This window comes from Mycetomoellerius zeteki, unplaced genomic scaffold, assembly GCF_001594055.1.
Source record: "Mycetomoellerius zeteki isolate Tzet28-1 unplaced genomic scaffold, Tzet1.0 scaffold128, whole genome shotgun sequence".
In the NCBI taxonomy this organism is placed as follows: domain Eukaryota; kingdom Metazoa; phylum Arthropoda; class Insecta; order Hymenoptera; family Formicidae; genus Mycetomoellerius; species Mycetomoellerius zeteki.
Window position 1 is genome coordinate 827,165 of NW_017256212.1, and position 17,000 is coordinate 844,164.

The 17,000-nt window shown below is 36.8% G+C and overlaps 1 protein-coding gene across 1 annotated transcript in view; it reads right to left on the reverse strand.

Annotated features, from left to right (window-relative positions):
- The window catches only part of LOC108731432 (hemicentin-2), a 112,934-nt gene that overhangs the window by 11,537 nt on the left and 84,397 nt on the right, over positions 1-17,000 (reverse strand). Inside the window, exons 6-10 of the mRNA XM_018461765.1 lie at positions 16,936-16,998; positions 11,483-11,758; positions 11,036-11,195; positions 8,086-8,411; positions 5,976-6,342 (exon numbers count right to left, since the gene is read on the reverse strand). Of these exons, the coding sequence (XP_018317267.1) occupies positions 5,976-6,342; positions 8,086-8,411; positions 11,036-11,195; positions 11,483-11,758; positions 16,936-16,998 (1,192 nt within the window). The remainder of the gene's footprint in view (positions 1-5,975; positions 6,343-8,085; positions 8,412-11,035; positions 11,196-11,482; positions 11,759-16,935; positions 16,999-17,000) is intronic.

Genomic DNA, 17,000 nt, shown 5'->3' on the forward strand with positions numbered 1-17,000 from the left:
GGGGGGGATACACGCGTGTACACTTCTCGCGCGCGCAATTGTTTGCTTTAAACAGGATTTTAATGCACTCAAGCCGCTCTTTTACCGCGCGTTGTGTTGACTATGCACTTTGTCTTACCTGCGTAAATAAGACAGAGGCAAACTCGACGACGCTGAGAACGCGCCAGGAAGAATTCTTTGTGTCACTTGACGTTGTTGTGCAGGTCCATGTTAAGCAACGGTGCTACCGGTCATTCAAAAAAATCTGTCAGCGCGCGCGCGGACTGCCGGAGAAAGCAAACTCTCGCAGCTCTTTGTATTCAGATATTATTAGCTGACATCTGACGCTACAAAGAACTGTCTCCTCTTCTGTTGATAAAGGCGAATGGCATCTCTTAAAACTTCTTGCTCAAATATTACAGCAGTGAAAAAACGAAATATTTGAAATAGCGTTAAAATGCCGACGTATAATAGGAAAAATGATTGTAGCACAACTTATAAACTTGCACCGGCCTGTGTTTTTCTGACGCTTCATTACTGCGTTTCTTATCATTTCGTTGTTTAACGCGATCCAAGTAATCTGATTACCATATAAGCGTGCAGTTCTATTGTTACAATAGAAGATTAAGAAAAATTCGTACAGTATTTTTACCGTGAGAGAAAGAAGTTATTTTTAGCGTTCAAATTTAACCGAAATTGAAAATGTCCCGAAGATATTCGTAAAAACGCACAGCTGCATCGTGAAATATATTACACACGCTGTCAAATTTCAAACACGCTCGCGGTGTCGCGGAAACAACTTGCTAGCAGCGCTGTGAAATATCACCCGCCAGCAATAGCTGCATAAGCATTGACGTATTTCGGCTCGCTGCAGCGCAGGGGAAGAGGTAATATTGAACCCGTTTATCTTGTCGGTACATCTCGTATCCTTCGCGAAGATGTACGGCCTGTTGCGCGTTTTATGAAAACAATGTCAATCGTAGTACGATAAATCGAATCGATTGTGACCCAAGTATCAACATGTCGTTTCTTTCCACTTTTCTCTCTTATCAAACGAGAATCATTGAGAACGAGGTGAGGCGAGGGAAATCATGGGAAAATGAGGCTGTACCTAACGAAAGCTATTCGTGACATAGAGGGAGTTTGGATGCGGATTTTCACACATGGTAAAAATTTTCTATGAGTGAAAGGCCAGATCGGCGGGACGCGAGTGAGCCGCTTTTCGGAGTGGCTAAAGTAATTCGTCCCAAATCGAAGCAATCCCGCAGAAACCCGAAACCAATTTCGAAAGAATTGCATTCTAAAACCGTCCACGTGGCAGCCCCCGAGGCTAAACAACCGATTCTACCGCACGTGAGAATACCAAAAACTCTCGGAAAACCTTAAGAATCTTGAGCTAAGGGAACGATCGATTTTCGGAAAGAACAGTTTCTGGAATATTTTCTTTTCTCGATAAAACGAAAGCTGGATGTTGCAGGAGTTATTTCCAAATAATTATGTTTGCTTCCCGCTTATAGATGTATATATTTGAAGATCCCGGTGTCGAATATAAACGGAGCAAGTTTACCTTCTTTAATATCTCTAATAATAACCCGCATAAATTTATATCGCGATGTTTATCACATCCTTCGCTTGATACGAAACTTTTAGAATTAATCCTAAAATCCTCGTAATCCTTTCCGGAGAGTTATGCGACTTATATGTGAACGTGGAGTTTCTCCAACAAGAATATTTGAATCGCCCGTAGCAACCCAAGTATCTTTACTCTCCCACTCTATCTCATTTCTATCTCCTATTTTTTTTTTTCGCCTTTCTGCCATCGTTACCGCTTCTTTCATATTACCTGTCTTTAGCGCACCATGTCTAAAGATAGCAGTGAAAGAAGAGATATCTTCTTTTACCGCTATTTCTTTTATTTTGTAGAACCGACGCGGGTCTCGACAAGTTGAGGATACCTCATATAGCTCATAGAAGGAAAGGGATATTCGTCATCCGCTTAATTTTATTAATGGATCAACCGGTGTACGTTCAATGAGAGATTACGAAATAGATGGGTGACGGTAAGAGGCTACTACACAATTTTCTTCTTACTTGTCTTAGCCGTGCCGACTTGCCTTACCGCTTTTATTCCTTGTGCTCGTTTTCTTGTGCCACCGCGGCGTGCCGCGTCGAGTTACCGTTTTTCTTGTTCTCACGCTGTGGCGAGAGGAACTTCTCGACTTGAATCATATCTTCTTCTCGGCACGTCGGTATCGTTACCGACTAGCGTCTCGTTCGCGGGCACTTCTTGTTCCTCACAGGAGGTACCGGTAAAGTACGCAAAAACATTTCAGTAGAAGATCTCCGTGCGAACCGCCACGGTTTGTTGGAGTAAAGGAAAAGGGGAGAATTTTCAGAACGCGCGGCGCGTAATAAGCGAGAAGTGTAAAATGGAGATTCACCTTCATTCTCTGTGTACGGGGGTAAACATAAATTATACGGTTTGTACATCTACTTTACTCTAATATCAAACTTTACCGATCTTCAATAAACCATTTTTTCAAATGTTTTATTTTTACGCTGATAAACATATCAAAGGCAGTGTATTTAAATATTTAAATATTTTTATTATTTTTACTGAATATAGGATCGAATTATCTTATTTAATTAGATTTATTCTTATCGGTCTAAATTCGTATCATGTTGCTTATTCTTTGTCTCCTTAAAATACTACGTTCCCTTATATTAGTTATTGGTTATTGCCGAAGCCTCAGTGATCGAATTGATCTCGGAAAGTCAAAAGTTCCAAGTTCAAATTCTGGCTGAGATAATACAATATATTTCTCAATAATTATTCGCAGATAAGGTTCTCGTTAACATTGCTTCTCAATTTAATAAAGTGACATTACTACTCTGGTTCTTATCAGGATCGCATTTCAAGACAGAAAAAGATTTCCACGCGCAGTTTATAGAATCGGATAAATATATAAATTCATACAGAAATATTTAAGCGTTAAAATCTGCTTTGACCAAATATATAAATTCTTTTATTTAACTAGTTTTATTATCTTATATGTAGAGATAAAATATGTACGTTGTGATTTCTACGAAGGAATAATAGAGAATATTGATTTCGCGGATCAGAATAAACAATCGCAGATGTTAAAAACGCAGTCACAAAAGCTGGCCCAGTGTCTTCTGTCGCTAACAGACCCCTGCGGCTCTTTATAGGACAATGCTAGACGGGGACAACACAAAGAGTCCGCAAATTGGCTTCGATGGTTCGTAGACAGGCCGCTATTCGGGCAAATCAGCGCCGCGAGGTTACGGTTGTCAAATCAATATTTGCACCTCACCACCCTCGCACACAGAGAACCAGATTGCAAAGTCAGGCGTGTCGGAATTAGTGAAGAAGGAAGGAAGGAGGGTTGAACTCGGTGGTGAAGGACGACGATGAGGAGAGAGCGCGGAGGAAACATGAAGATGTGGAGTGGTGGGACTACGTGGTTGGTGGGGTTAGAAATCGGTGGTAAACTGAATTAACCCCATGTTGACCCGCGACCGTATGTTACCAATGACTTTCTATTACGTTGCCGGAGTCGCACGGATAGAGTCCATTATAATCGAGCATTGCTCAGGAATGGAAAAGGAATGATCGAGATGCTGTCAGCCGAGATGTTTGTGCAAATGTTATACTTGCCGATCGTTCGTGCATTGGCTTCGCTCGTGCGAAAGACTTGTTGGATTTGTTGGCCTGGCTGAAAGTATTTGCCAAAACAAGAACACGCAGCAACCTTTTACTTTTGCGTATTAAAGTGGCGGAAGCTAACTTCCGTTCGCTGCAGCTAAATTCGAGCACGCCAACCTTCCAGCAATTTTTGGTATGTAATGCAGTCTGCAGCACATCGATCAAGTCGACGATTACATTCTCGCGTTTTGGCTTTTTCGTGTCGACGAGCGACAGCACGAATAGACGCTCGGACGATAAGTTCTTTGAGTTTGATGCCTTTCAAGTTTGCAACATGGTTTAACGCCACCAATACTACAAGAAAATGTACCGAAACGTCAAGGAATGTTTCCCCTTTGCAGTTACGTGAAAGCTGAAGGAGTTTACTGACAACGCGAATAAGTATTCTCTCGGATAAATAAATTTATCAAATGATAAGTATATATATACACACATACACACACATACACACACATATATATATATACGTATATATATATACATATATACATTCAATCTTTCGGCGCACGTTCTCTAATTTGTTAGTTTCCATTGATAGTAGAATAAATTCGATAGACTTTGTTCAATTAAGCAATATACCTAAAAAATTATGTAAAAGACAACAGTACTAAATTATAAATGTATTATCTAAATAGTAAGAATTTAATTCAAAAAAGCGTTATTATGTATTTTATGTTTTTTTACGAGCGAATCGTAAGATGATTTTCGTAGTTTCGTAAAAATAAATATCCTGATAGCACGTACGTCATGCTCCTCTGATTTAATAAATGTCTTTTCTTTTTTTTTCCATTACGTTGAATTTCTCGATTTAGGTCAAGGGAAGAAGCCACTGACCACAACTCAAATCAACGCAGAACGCATGCTGTTTGCTATTTCCCCACGGAATCGCATGGGGAGTCGCAGAAAGCCAGTGAAACTGTCACGTCCCGTGCACCGAAGCGAGTATAGGTGTTCGTTGATTGAGAGTAATCTGTTTTGTTAATTGCAAGGTCCGCAGAGCCCGATACCTGCGGTTGCGTTGTGCTGCGTTCAGCATTACAAACTCTCCTACTAGCAGTACTCGCTTCCACCTCCATTCGGGTGGTAGACCATCCGCCGTCCACCTCCCGTTCCTCACATCCTGGCTCACAACATTGCCGACCACAGTGTGAGCCTGTCGTGGAGAACGGCGAGGAGACGGGGGTCGGTTAACCGACTAATTGCAATACTGACGCGCTCGCTCGCAGTATTTGTGAAATTGCGATCATATCCACCGTCCTTGCGACGCCTATCATCGTGTATAATAGGCGCTATCCGCACACGCCGTAACCACACTCGCGTCCGAACGCACGTTAATGGACCGTCAAAAGCGAAATTCAGCGTTTTTTCCGGGCCGGCTCGCGTCATTTTTCAGAGAGCATGTCCGCACCGCTCGGTTTTCAACAAGACCCGAGAAAAATGTAGCGCGATTGTTATTGCTGTAGCAACCGACGATCGACGCGTAAATGCAGGAAGTCGAAAAAGGAAACTGGTTTGGTCGCCGGCTGATGAATACAATGCAATCACTCTTTTTTATTCCCGACAGTTAGCAAAAATTCTATTTCGTACGAAAAGTGAATATTTCATTTGCAAGAGTACTTCGAAGTCCTATCCGTTCCATGCAATGTGGAAGCGAGACAATTAGCGAACCATAAGTTCTCTCTCGAGCGAGAGGATAGCGCGACTGTACTTTGCATGATATAAGAAATTTAAATATAATGTAGAGCGTATCATAAAAAACTTTATATGATGCTACAACGCAAATTTCGAACATCACTACGGGTTTCTTCATCCAGTAACTTTATAAGTCAACCAAATTGTGCTTATGATTCGTTTACGACTTTGCTCGGAGACGTTTTAGACTTGAGATCATTCTCAGTAATACAAGAATAATCATCTCTGCTAACGATGAAACTTCTCGTAGCTTCCCTTAAACTCGGAATGAGCTCCGACATTCTTATGTATAAATAGTTACATTTATATGATTATCACAATTTTAAACAGTCGTACATTTGCCTTAACTGGAAAATTCTAAGCTCAAACTAGTTTTATCTCTTTATTTTCTTGTATTTTTCACTCAGTATTATTCAAAATTAAGAAATGATATCTCTTCATCTTAAATAAAATATTTTAAGTTCCATTATATATATCAACGAAAAAATAAAAAAAAAATGAAACAGTAACACTTCAAGTTTCAAGGTTGTTGCCTCGTCGAGTACAAAAGTATTTTTGAGAAACTAAATGTACTCACCAGTCGTGTACATAGCGACACCCTTCAGGGTTACTGGTTCAAGTATGGCAGGTTCGCTTCTCCCCTTCGCATTAATCGCGTATAGGAAAAGTCGATAGCTCCTTCCCGTTGTTAGTCCTGCGACTTCAAAAGTCGGTCCGTTGGGACCTGCCGGCACGGTTTTATTTAAGAGAATCGGACCTCCGTCCTCATCAGACACGACTTCCAGCTGATAACTGTGTATCGGAAGACCTCCATCATAACCCTCCAGGCATCGGACTATCAGTCCTGTTCCCGATTTCGTACCAAGCTCCTCCATATCCAGAGGCGCTGACATTTCTGTAGCACTGCAATTGTGAAGAGCGTACGGTCGGCCCGCGGCTATAACCTGAAACAAGCAGACAGGAGATAAAGTGTGTGTATTTGCATTAGTCGACCAATACGCCCTTTATTGCATTACATATAACGCAAAATTCAAAATTTCTCGTTCCAGAAAGAAAAAGATTAGACTAAGCAATACGTTCTTAATACCACATAATATTATGCATACAACTGCATAATTTAACAATATCGTTTAACGGCTATGTTTACATCGTGCATTCTTTTATATCGTAGTTTTTACAATAGGGAAGGAACGATCGATCTTTCCAGTAGCGACTTTACACACGTTCGAAGACTCCTATGCATGTCAAATACGAGCACAGTTTGTATCGTCAAAGAAAGCAACTCCCGCATTCTTTGTAGATGCCGTCGATCGATCAAAATGAAAATGTATGGAGCATAGTGATGCCGGAGTATACAATGCATGAAATTTATGAAGGAAATAGCTAGCAACATGACGCACGTCGTGTAAATACTGGAATATTTGAGACATGCAGTATATATATATTATATAGGAATAATTTAACCATTTTTAGATCAAATATATCGATACAACTAAAAATTATGACCGGTGTAGTGATTGGGAATACCATATGTTTCAACTCTATCAATCAAGAGAATCTTTTGATATCAGATAAACATAAAGATGAAGTCTTATATATTACAATTAATGATAAAACACTATTTCAAGGATTCTAACAAAATTTATTTTTAGCATGTTAAACATGAGCTATATGATGTAGCATAAATAATGATTGGAAATAAAAAGATTATGCAAAAAATGTTTATCGAGAATGTGCCTGGAATATTTGACAGGAATTTTGAGTAATTCATAGTATGCATTATATACATTAATAAAGAAATTAATTTGTCGAATAGAAGAAAATTTAAATTTTATTTGCGATATATATTCTATAAATCGAGATTTTAAAAACGAGAATAAAACTTACATCAAGTTAGGGAAAGTTTTATATATATTTACATCTGATGGAAATATATTCTATACATAAAATATAATAGTATCCACTATGACACAAATGTGATTTCCTTTTTTGATGAAAATTTGATATGCTCGCACGTTAAGCTGAAAGCTCGAAATACTAACAAGGGAACCTCTCGAGGTGTCAAATTCTGATTTTAATGAAACTTTGTGAACTTGTAGCTTACATAAAGAGATGAATTTAGAAAATATCAGTTGCGGCTAAAAAACGGTTTGAAGGGGTGAAATCACCCCTTACGTGTACAGCGGTTTTCAGCTTTTTCCGTTATATTTCGAAAGCTATTTGAAAAATGTTTTATACAAAAAATGTTTTATACAAAAGTTTTACAACAAAATTAGTTGTATTCAATCGCGTTTTTAGAATAATTATTTACCAATTTTTTTTCGAAAATTTTGAAAAAAATTAGTAAAATAATTATTCTAAAAAAAAAACGCGATTGAATACAGCTAATTTTGTTGTAAAATTTTTGTATAAAACATTTTTTATATCTCAAATAGCTTTCGAAATATAACGGAAAAAGCTGAAAACCGCTATACACGTAAGGGATGATATTTCACCCCTTCAAACCGTTTTTTAGCCGCAACTGATATTTTCTAAATTCATCTCTTTATGTAAGCTACAAGTTCACAAAGTTTCATTAAAATCAGAATTTGACACCTCGAGAGATTCCCTTGTAAATCGTACGTTGGAAACCGCGTAAGTCGCGGAAACTTAAAGAAGCGAAAAGGTACAGGCGAAAAAGTACTTGCCTGAAAAAGGCAAGGTGTTCGTTGCTTGCCAACCTGGTTGCTCGCCCAGCATGCCACCGTACCGTAATCCATTTCCGTAGCTGGTGTATAGTTCAGTCTGAATCCACGAAACTGCTGGTACTCTTTCTGCCCGTCTGGTGTGCCAGGCGCCGATACGTGGGAGTAACGTGAATGTGGGACCTCGACGAGCTCGCCGGAATTATTGAATGTCCAATGGAAAGTCAATGGCGCCGGATGGCTCTCCACAGAACACACTAACGACACCGTTTCCTGTTTCAAAGCGCCAACCACCACTTCGCTCTTGCCCTCCTTGCACACCGGCGCATCTGCAAACAAAGTCGTCGTACTTTGCCAACGGTGGCCTTTCTACGAACAACGATGGAGTAGCGCAAAGTTTGAAGTACAGGGTGATTTATGACCCGCTTGTCAAGATTAATGTATAACAAAGTGTATGCAAGTCGACGTTCTTCTGCCTCGAGAAATTTCATTGTCCGATGATAAGCATAAAAAGCTATTCTGATTAATTTATGTTTTCCTGGGTCGCGCCATATAATCGTAAATCAATTCCATTCTTGTCATAGAATAATACTAACGACGATTTAAATGGATATTTAACATTATGTTTCGTTGCACGGTTGCATTGATGCTCGCGCGCGCTCGATAACTCTGCGAGATTCGCGAGTACGTGTCAAACGGAAGAAGAAGCAGCTCGGCACCGTTCAGCCGGTTGCACGGTCGATCGATAGTCTAATAGGAAATTCCCTTGACACCGGTATTTGCGATAGGCCATGACATGCGGAAGTCCCACACGGCGGGAGTGATGATTTACGAGCGAAGGCTAGGAATCACGGATAGAGAGAGAGACTGTCTGGTTGTAATTTGATACAGTCTATGCGATACTAAATTAATTGCCAAGATGAGAAGTTTGAGAGATGCGGCGTTATGGTATGTACATATCGACATATCACCGGAGTGGTATGTCTGTTTACTAAAGGATGATATCTTACGTAGACGCCTTAGAATAACGTCCGCTCTCGAAGTTTGCGGATAAGAGATAGTAATAGAGAAATCAGGTCGATCTCTTCGCTTAATGCGACGTATTCTGAAGTGAAAATCACTTTGTGAAATGCCACAAGATGCTTTCTGAGACACGTCTCTCTCAGTATATCTTACAATTCTTTTATGAACCAAGAATGTGGTCGAACCGTTAATTTTTTTTAAACATTTTTCAACATAGCCCCCGTCTTATTTGTTTCACCTTCCATTTGTCAAAATATTATTTCTATAAAAATTTGTTATTTCATTGTTTCATAAGTCGAATGATTTGGAGAAATGTGACAGTTTTATATTTGTCGCAAATATGTGTTTTAAGGAGAGAAGATGCATGACTTCAATAACTTCGCAATTTCTCTGAAATAACCAGACAAGTTGTTAGGTCAATGTTTGTCTCGCTTGTAAAATATTCAACAACTATGTCTTTCTCTTTTTTCTCTATTCCAGCGAAAACGGATTAAGTGTTACATAATAAATGTTTAAGAGACCGTAGAAGTCGAATTACAGGTGTTTGTTAATTATTCAGTTAACAATCAATTCTCATTCATTTATTATTAAGTTAAGAATCGAAATTAGAAATTAAATAAGAATCAAGATCACACAGAAATTATAACCATCGAAAAGTGTATTAATGCAAATGAAATCCATTAAATTTAAAAAACAAAGAAATTCTTGTAATAATAGAAATTTATATGCCTGCACCAGAATTGCTGCTATTAGAGAACATGTAAATTTTAATTTTTAATTCTTATTAAATTCAAAGTTATCTAGATTTAAATATACATTTAACACATATGTATAATAATAGATGTGTTAGCGAACTTCTAAATTTGTGAATCAAATGTGTGTTGACCGGGAAGCTTTCCGTACTTATACGGATTTGCATTGCAAACACTTGAAGTTGTTTAGACGAGAATCTATAGATCTTATTACGTTATACACTCGTACAGAATATGTATTGCAAGAACAGTCTTACTTTTTCTTAACTTCGTCGTTTAAATTAGATACCATTTTAAGATATATCTTTTAAAATATATCAGAATAAAACCAGTAATAAATTTTTGTATCTTATTGCATTAAATAAAAAAATATTGATATAAATAAATATATACTATGTCATCAGAATTTTTGTAATGTGATGTTATAAATCACATTATGAAAGATAATAAAAAATATCTAAAGAGCGATTCAAATAAAATGAACGTAAGGGGAAAATCTTTTGCATGGCATGTATGCGACTCGTACATGTGCAATATTATATTGTGATGTGATCACGGATCGTTCGAAGTCCCATGTGAATGCAAAAGATCGACATCGTCGGCTTCGCAAGAGGGTTTGGAACATCAGGGCGAATCCGCGATCCTCCTTCAGTTACGCCTCGCCGTACGTCTGCTCCGGCCTAGCTTAGCACATTGCCAGCCTGCGTTCACCCACACATGAATATTCAGCTGCGCTTTACATACACTGAATATGCATCGCAGTCCTTCCTTCCCTCTTAGGTCATTTACAAGATGCAGATACGCCAGGCTGGCACCAGGGGCACCGACCATTCTAATAGAATAACCCGCGTTCCGTGTTTCACAGAAAACTATACACCCTATCTACCGTTCCCCCTTCATCCTTCATCCCTCCGCCTCATCCCTGACTTAACAGTCAGGTTCGTTTCTCATGCGTTCGACAAACACCCTGCTGTACTTGCCCCTGTGCACACCGCGGAGTTGCTTACCATCGATTAAGTAATTATCGAGGGATTGTAGCTGCGGGAAATTAGGGATCTGACGTCGCGTTATGAAGGACTTACGTTCCAATACTATTACGGCATTGTTTACCCAAGTAAATTTTCGATCGAGATAATTTGACTATTAATCATACAAAAACTTGTTAGTCTTTTACTTACACATTATCTGGAGAGACACTGGATTACTGGCCGTCTTTCCCTCGCTGTTTGCGGCAAGACAAGTGTAAGCGCCGGCAGAGTAACGAGTCAATCCTTGGAGTACCAAAGAGTGGTCGCTAAGAACTACACCTGCTGTAGAATTATTCTTCAATTCTTTGCCCTGAAACCACGTACAAATTGCAATAGAATTTGAATTTAATAGAAGTCCGTGTTCCTTAATTACAATTATAATGTAATTTGAATGCTTGCACACCAGCAGACGGAAACTGTATTGTAATAAAGAACGCATAAAATAGTACACACGCAAGTTATCTAATGGAGAACGAATTACATTTGCATAAAGCAGCCGCAGAATGAACGGCACGGTTGTACAACAAAACGCAAATACACCGTGAAATGTTTTCTCGCGGATATCGTGATAGACACGCGAGTGTTCGCGATACTTACATCTTTGAACCAGGCGAGCTTGTACACCTTCGGGTTTGCCCGCACTATACATTCGAAGTACACGTCGTCGCCCTCTTTGATGTCATCCGGATTCAGCGTTTCGCCCATTCTTAAGCTGACCACCGGTTGGTATTGTACGTCAAGCCGCCACTTGTCCTCCAACGCGCTGTCTGGTATAGCAGGATTTTCCGCGCGGCATGTCAAATATTTACCGTCGTCCTCTATAGTTGGCATGAAACTGAGGATGCTCAAACTCTGATTGTTCTGAATCGGATACTGTAATTAAATATGCACATTGATTTTGAAATTGGATGCTCCGACATAGCTGTGTCACGTGAAACCGAAAAACGAATTTGATTTTGGTATCGATTTTTTCAATATTGCATACCGAATAAACGCTGTTGATTTAGGAATCAAATATTTCAAAATTGATTGCTTGAAACAGTTCAATATATCGATCTAGAAAAAAAGCATAGTTCATATAGATTTTTTTCCAGGAAATAGTGGATTTCGAAAAAAATGTTAATTCATGTGAATTTGGAAAATTTGCGCTGTTCGTATCGTAACTGTCGCTGTTGTATCATAACATATCACTTTGCTGAATTAATTAAGATACATAACTTGATATTCAAATTAAAAAGTGGATCCGACCTATTAATCGGGTAAACTAAAATCAGCCCATTAACAAACTCTGCTATCTTAACACGATTCGCACATTTCTCATTTCCCGCGTCGAAAGCGTAATTCATTTTTCATGCGGCGTCACGCGTTTGCTGCTAATATTAATTTAACATCGTTGGAAGCTGTTAGGCCAAAGTGATGCCGAAATAAAAGAGCACCGGGAATTAACGGTTTTTCAAGATTTATGATGCTTAGAGCAACGACGGGAAATGGAGGTCGAAGCGGGTGCGGGTCACATCGCTGACGCTTCCTCTCTCCATCACAGCCCCTGTCCCTCCCGCTTTCACGATGTCATTTTAATGATAGCACCATCGGGCATATATATCGGAAAAGCCACATATCCGCATCAGTATCGCGAATACGATGAATGGAAGTAATGGTTCGTCAGGATGAATGTGGTACGTTGCTGTCTCTCACTCTCTTATACACTTCTACCGATCGTGATGACTCGTCTCCTTCCCTCCCTCGTTCGCTCTCCGTCTCGCTTTCCCTATCTCTTGTACGCTTTTTTTTATAAGCTTCGCTGCGTTGTACTTTCAGTGCGCCTCAGTGCGACGCGATCGAATTTTCCGATAAAACCCTCTGGACAGTCCAACACACGGGCGTCGATATATTGCGCAGGTAGATCGTACGCGAACTGACGTTACGGTCACAACGTTTCGCATACCGAATGTTACCAGCGTAGTTTTTTCAAGCTGCAATTTCTAAGAGGATGTGAATCTTCATGGATATATGGAAAAACGCTTAACTGAATCCATCACTGAGAAAAAAGATTTTGTTAATTTAACAAACCACTAGTATCTTTAACAAATGATTTGTAAATATGTGTCAACAAATTGATTTATTGTGATTGCTGCTGGTCGGTTATACCAACCAATTATTAGTAACAGAAGCAAACTAATAGAATTTAACTCTATCTTTTGGATAAACTTGATTTAATAGCGATACTGAGTATTTTGATTATTTGTTACATTGACGAATAATAAGAAATTATTTGCAACGTCACTTGACTTGTTCCATATAAAGTCATGTCTCTCAGTGACCTTATTAACTCAGAAGTAGTGTGTCTGGTGAATACATCTAATATTCGAATAAATGAATAAAAAATGATTGAAAATACTCATTCGAATACACATCTTTTTTATTCGTCAAGAAACGAATAAATACTTTTTCATTCCATTTGAATGAATATTTTTTGAATATGATTTTTTGAATATTTTCGTTTCGTATTCACTTTTACTCTGTATTATCTGCACATATAGCCTGTACGCCTACAAGAGAAAAAGGAATTTATAAAAACAATACGGCTACAATTACACTGTACTCTTAGTCCGCGATAGGCGTTCTTGTTTAACTTATAGGTTAAACAAAGACATTTTATTGGGAATAAATAATATATCTCGGAATTTAATGTCCTCAGACCATAATGAACGCGCCCAAGATATCTTATAAAGTATTTATAACATTACTGTGATGTAACCGGAATCATATCGGAATATGTATGGCGCTCTATCAAATAAATATTTGTAAATAAAAAATGTATTGCTTTCTAAAGTAGTTTTCAAAATTTCTAAGTTTCTTTCATAAAATCTGAATATTTCAATGACAAAAATTAGTAAAATTCATTTTTTTTACTTAAAATCATCAAAGTGCCGGTTATAGTTAAGGAATAACGATTGTTTGTTGCAGCTCTCTTTTTCAGTTTATATTTTGTTTGAATGAATATGAATACTCGTTAAATATTCATAGATTTTTTGTGAATAAATATTTTTTGAAAACCCAAAATTTTGAATGAATATATGATTACATTTTTTTATGTGAAAATTTTGAATAAATACAATTTGGAGCTCAATTACCAATTTTTGTATTCATCGGGCACACTACTTAGAAATAGTCACTTGATTTTCTTCACATAAATAATCACCTAAAGTGTTTTTCAATCCCACACAATTAAAATCATTATTATTAGAAACGTATTGTATATTATTGATCATTTTCTGATTTTTTTTTAGTAATTGAGAACATTATACCATAGATATGGAATAATCACAATTTTCTGAAAAAAGTAAGTGGAAATCAAATAAATATTAAGTAGAATAAATATATTAACTTATGACGGTATTTCTAAAAAAAAAAAGATTTTAATATAATTTTAATTAATATATCGTTTTTTATTGGATTTTTAAATTAGAATTGCATATTTGAAGCTTTGTAAAGAACAGTTACTAAAAAAGAAAAATATATGTAGTATCTATACAAAATAATATTTTATAACAATTCATTTTTTGTCGCAGGGCCGAACTATTGATATCTTGATCTTTTTCATGCTTTCATAAAAAATAATGAATTTAAGATTCTAAGATAAAAGCAAAACACATCAATATATAGAATTTATAAAAGATAAATAACGGTCAATTTTTTCTATAGTTACTAAGCCAAAAAAAAAATGCATTTTTCTTTTACTTTCTGTTGCATCACATGTAGGAATGAGAGAGATATTCTCTCATAAAAACTTGTTCAGTATTTTTAATTTATAACGTAATAAACAAACGTATTTCCCTACGTAATAGTATGAAAAAATTCGTAACAACTTTTTATGAAATATCGCGATATATTATATATATGCAGTAATGGTCGTCATGAGTGCTTCAAACATTTTCGCTCGTAAATGATCATGAAATAATAGCGCAGTAAAAATATATGATACAAGCATAAAACAGTAATGTCCTGTTACCATAGTCACCATAAAATTCTGATACATGAAAATGCTGAATACATTTCATTAGCGAAGCTTAATGTACTTTTACGTATTTCTGTGATCTATGTAATATAATAAAAATAACACAAATTTCAAATTATTTTAATGCTTATTCTGTAAGCTACGTAGATATTAAATAAAATAAAATACTTTTTTTCCTTAAAATTATTAAAAATCCTAATGCAAATTATTTTACTACGAAAACTCATATTATTACGATCAATTATGTTATATATTGTTGTATTTATAACAATATAGGTGAATGGTGAAATTATCATTTATTGCTTCATTACTGTTAACCAACCACAGTTATAATATCGATCGGTTTGCATGTCACTTTAATATCTATGCATAATTATCTTGAATATTTAACATCATGAATATGCGCTATAGATACATATCATTTAATGATTACAAAGACACCAATGAATGTTTCATATTTGCCATTTCAATTGTTAAACTTCAATAACCGAACTACGATGTTGCATTAATTAAGAAGAGATGACAAAAACAATACAATCGTTATTTATTAAATCGATTATAATATCGATTGACGTACGATATATTTTTATGTGAAAAAACAAACTCGTGAAACACATGACATGAATTTGCAGAATAGTTTCCTGAAGTAAGGAGAACAGTTATATTTGGGAAAACGTTTTAAAAATTTAGCTTTCTCTAGGCTATTACTGAAGCATTTCGTGCCACCAGCAGTGAACGGAGGCATCTACATCGAAAATAGAAAAAGAAAGTTACGTCTCGAAAGTTTATGAAGCAAAGATCCACTGGATCGTTCGTGAACTTCTGTACACTCTCTGTCACTGCGGAAGGGGAAGTGCCGGGGAATCTAGGCGACAAGATGAACGGATGAATAAGGGGGAGGGAAGGGGTCGAGAAGTCGTCCTCAAGAAAAACGAAATAACTGCATCGTCCTAACTTCTGGACGAATCGTCGTAAACTGCGGTAAGTTACGGGACGTCGATTTCAAGAATTTTTCCCCGAATTGTGCGGCGCACTTCAGCAATGCTTTTCGTTAACCGTTTTCAAGACTCGACGACACGAATGTTCGCATCTGGCAGACGCATCGCGGAGAGAGATAACATAAAAACACTCGGCGCAACTTTTCCGAAATTAGAGTACTCGAGAGACGATCAACTACACTCTTCTGCAAAACGCGTGAGCAATTTTGCCGATTTCTTCTCCTAAGATCGAACTTTGATTCCGAAAATTGCTTATAAAATTATATATAATATATTTGAATACTTAGTATCTACATATATAATTATCGTCGCAATGTTAATCCAATTAAAATATCATCTAGAAAATTTAGTATGTGTAATGAAAAAAATAATTTTATCTCTATAATAAAGTAGCCTTAATGAAATAAGAAAAATAATCGTTCCACAACATATTATCAAATTGTCGTTTAAAATATCCTACAAAGTAAAGTAGTAAAAAGATTTACAACGCAAGTCCAATACTAATTTAGTCGTTCTTGATTTTACTCCCACCGTTTTATAACAAAATATATTATAAATTTGCTTTCGTCGCCAAAAAGTTACAGACTAACAATAAATGTCACCATTTAACATCTTCAAATAAAGAGATCGAGAGAGGAATTTTTATCAAGTAGACATACAGAAACAAAAAAAATTATTGTTTCACATATTATTAAATTATCGTTCAAAATATCTTACAAAGTAAAATAGAAAAAAGATTTGTATTTTAAGTATTTGAACATAGTCACTCTCAATTTTACTCGCATCGTTTTATAACAAAAGTATTATAAATTTGCTTTCGTCGTCAAAAAAATTACAGACTGAGTGTTACCATTTAACACCTTCAAATAAAGAGTCCGAGACAGGAATTCTTTATCAAGTAGCCAAGAATGTTTGCTCTCTCTTTTACATTTAAACGACGTAACCTCCTTTAGACTGATATCTAATTTTCGTTTCGCTGTACAGCATATTTTTTTTCATCACATAGAATTACATACAATATATAGTAAACTTACGTTATTAATCTCCTTATTAATGATTGGCTTGTTTGCTTTCCACCAAGTAATCACCGCATTTGGCC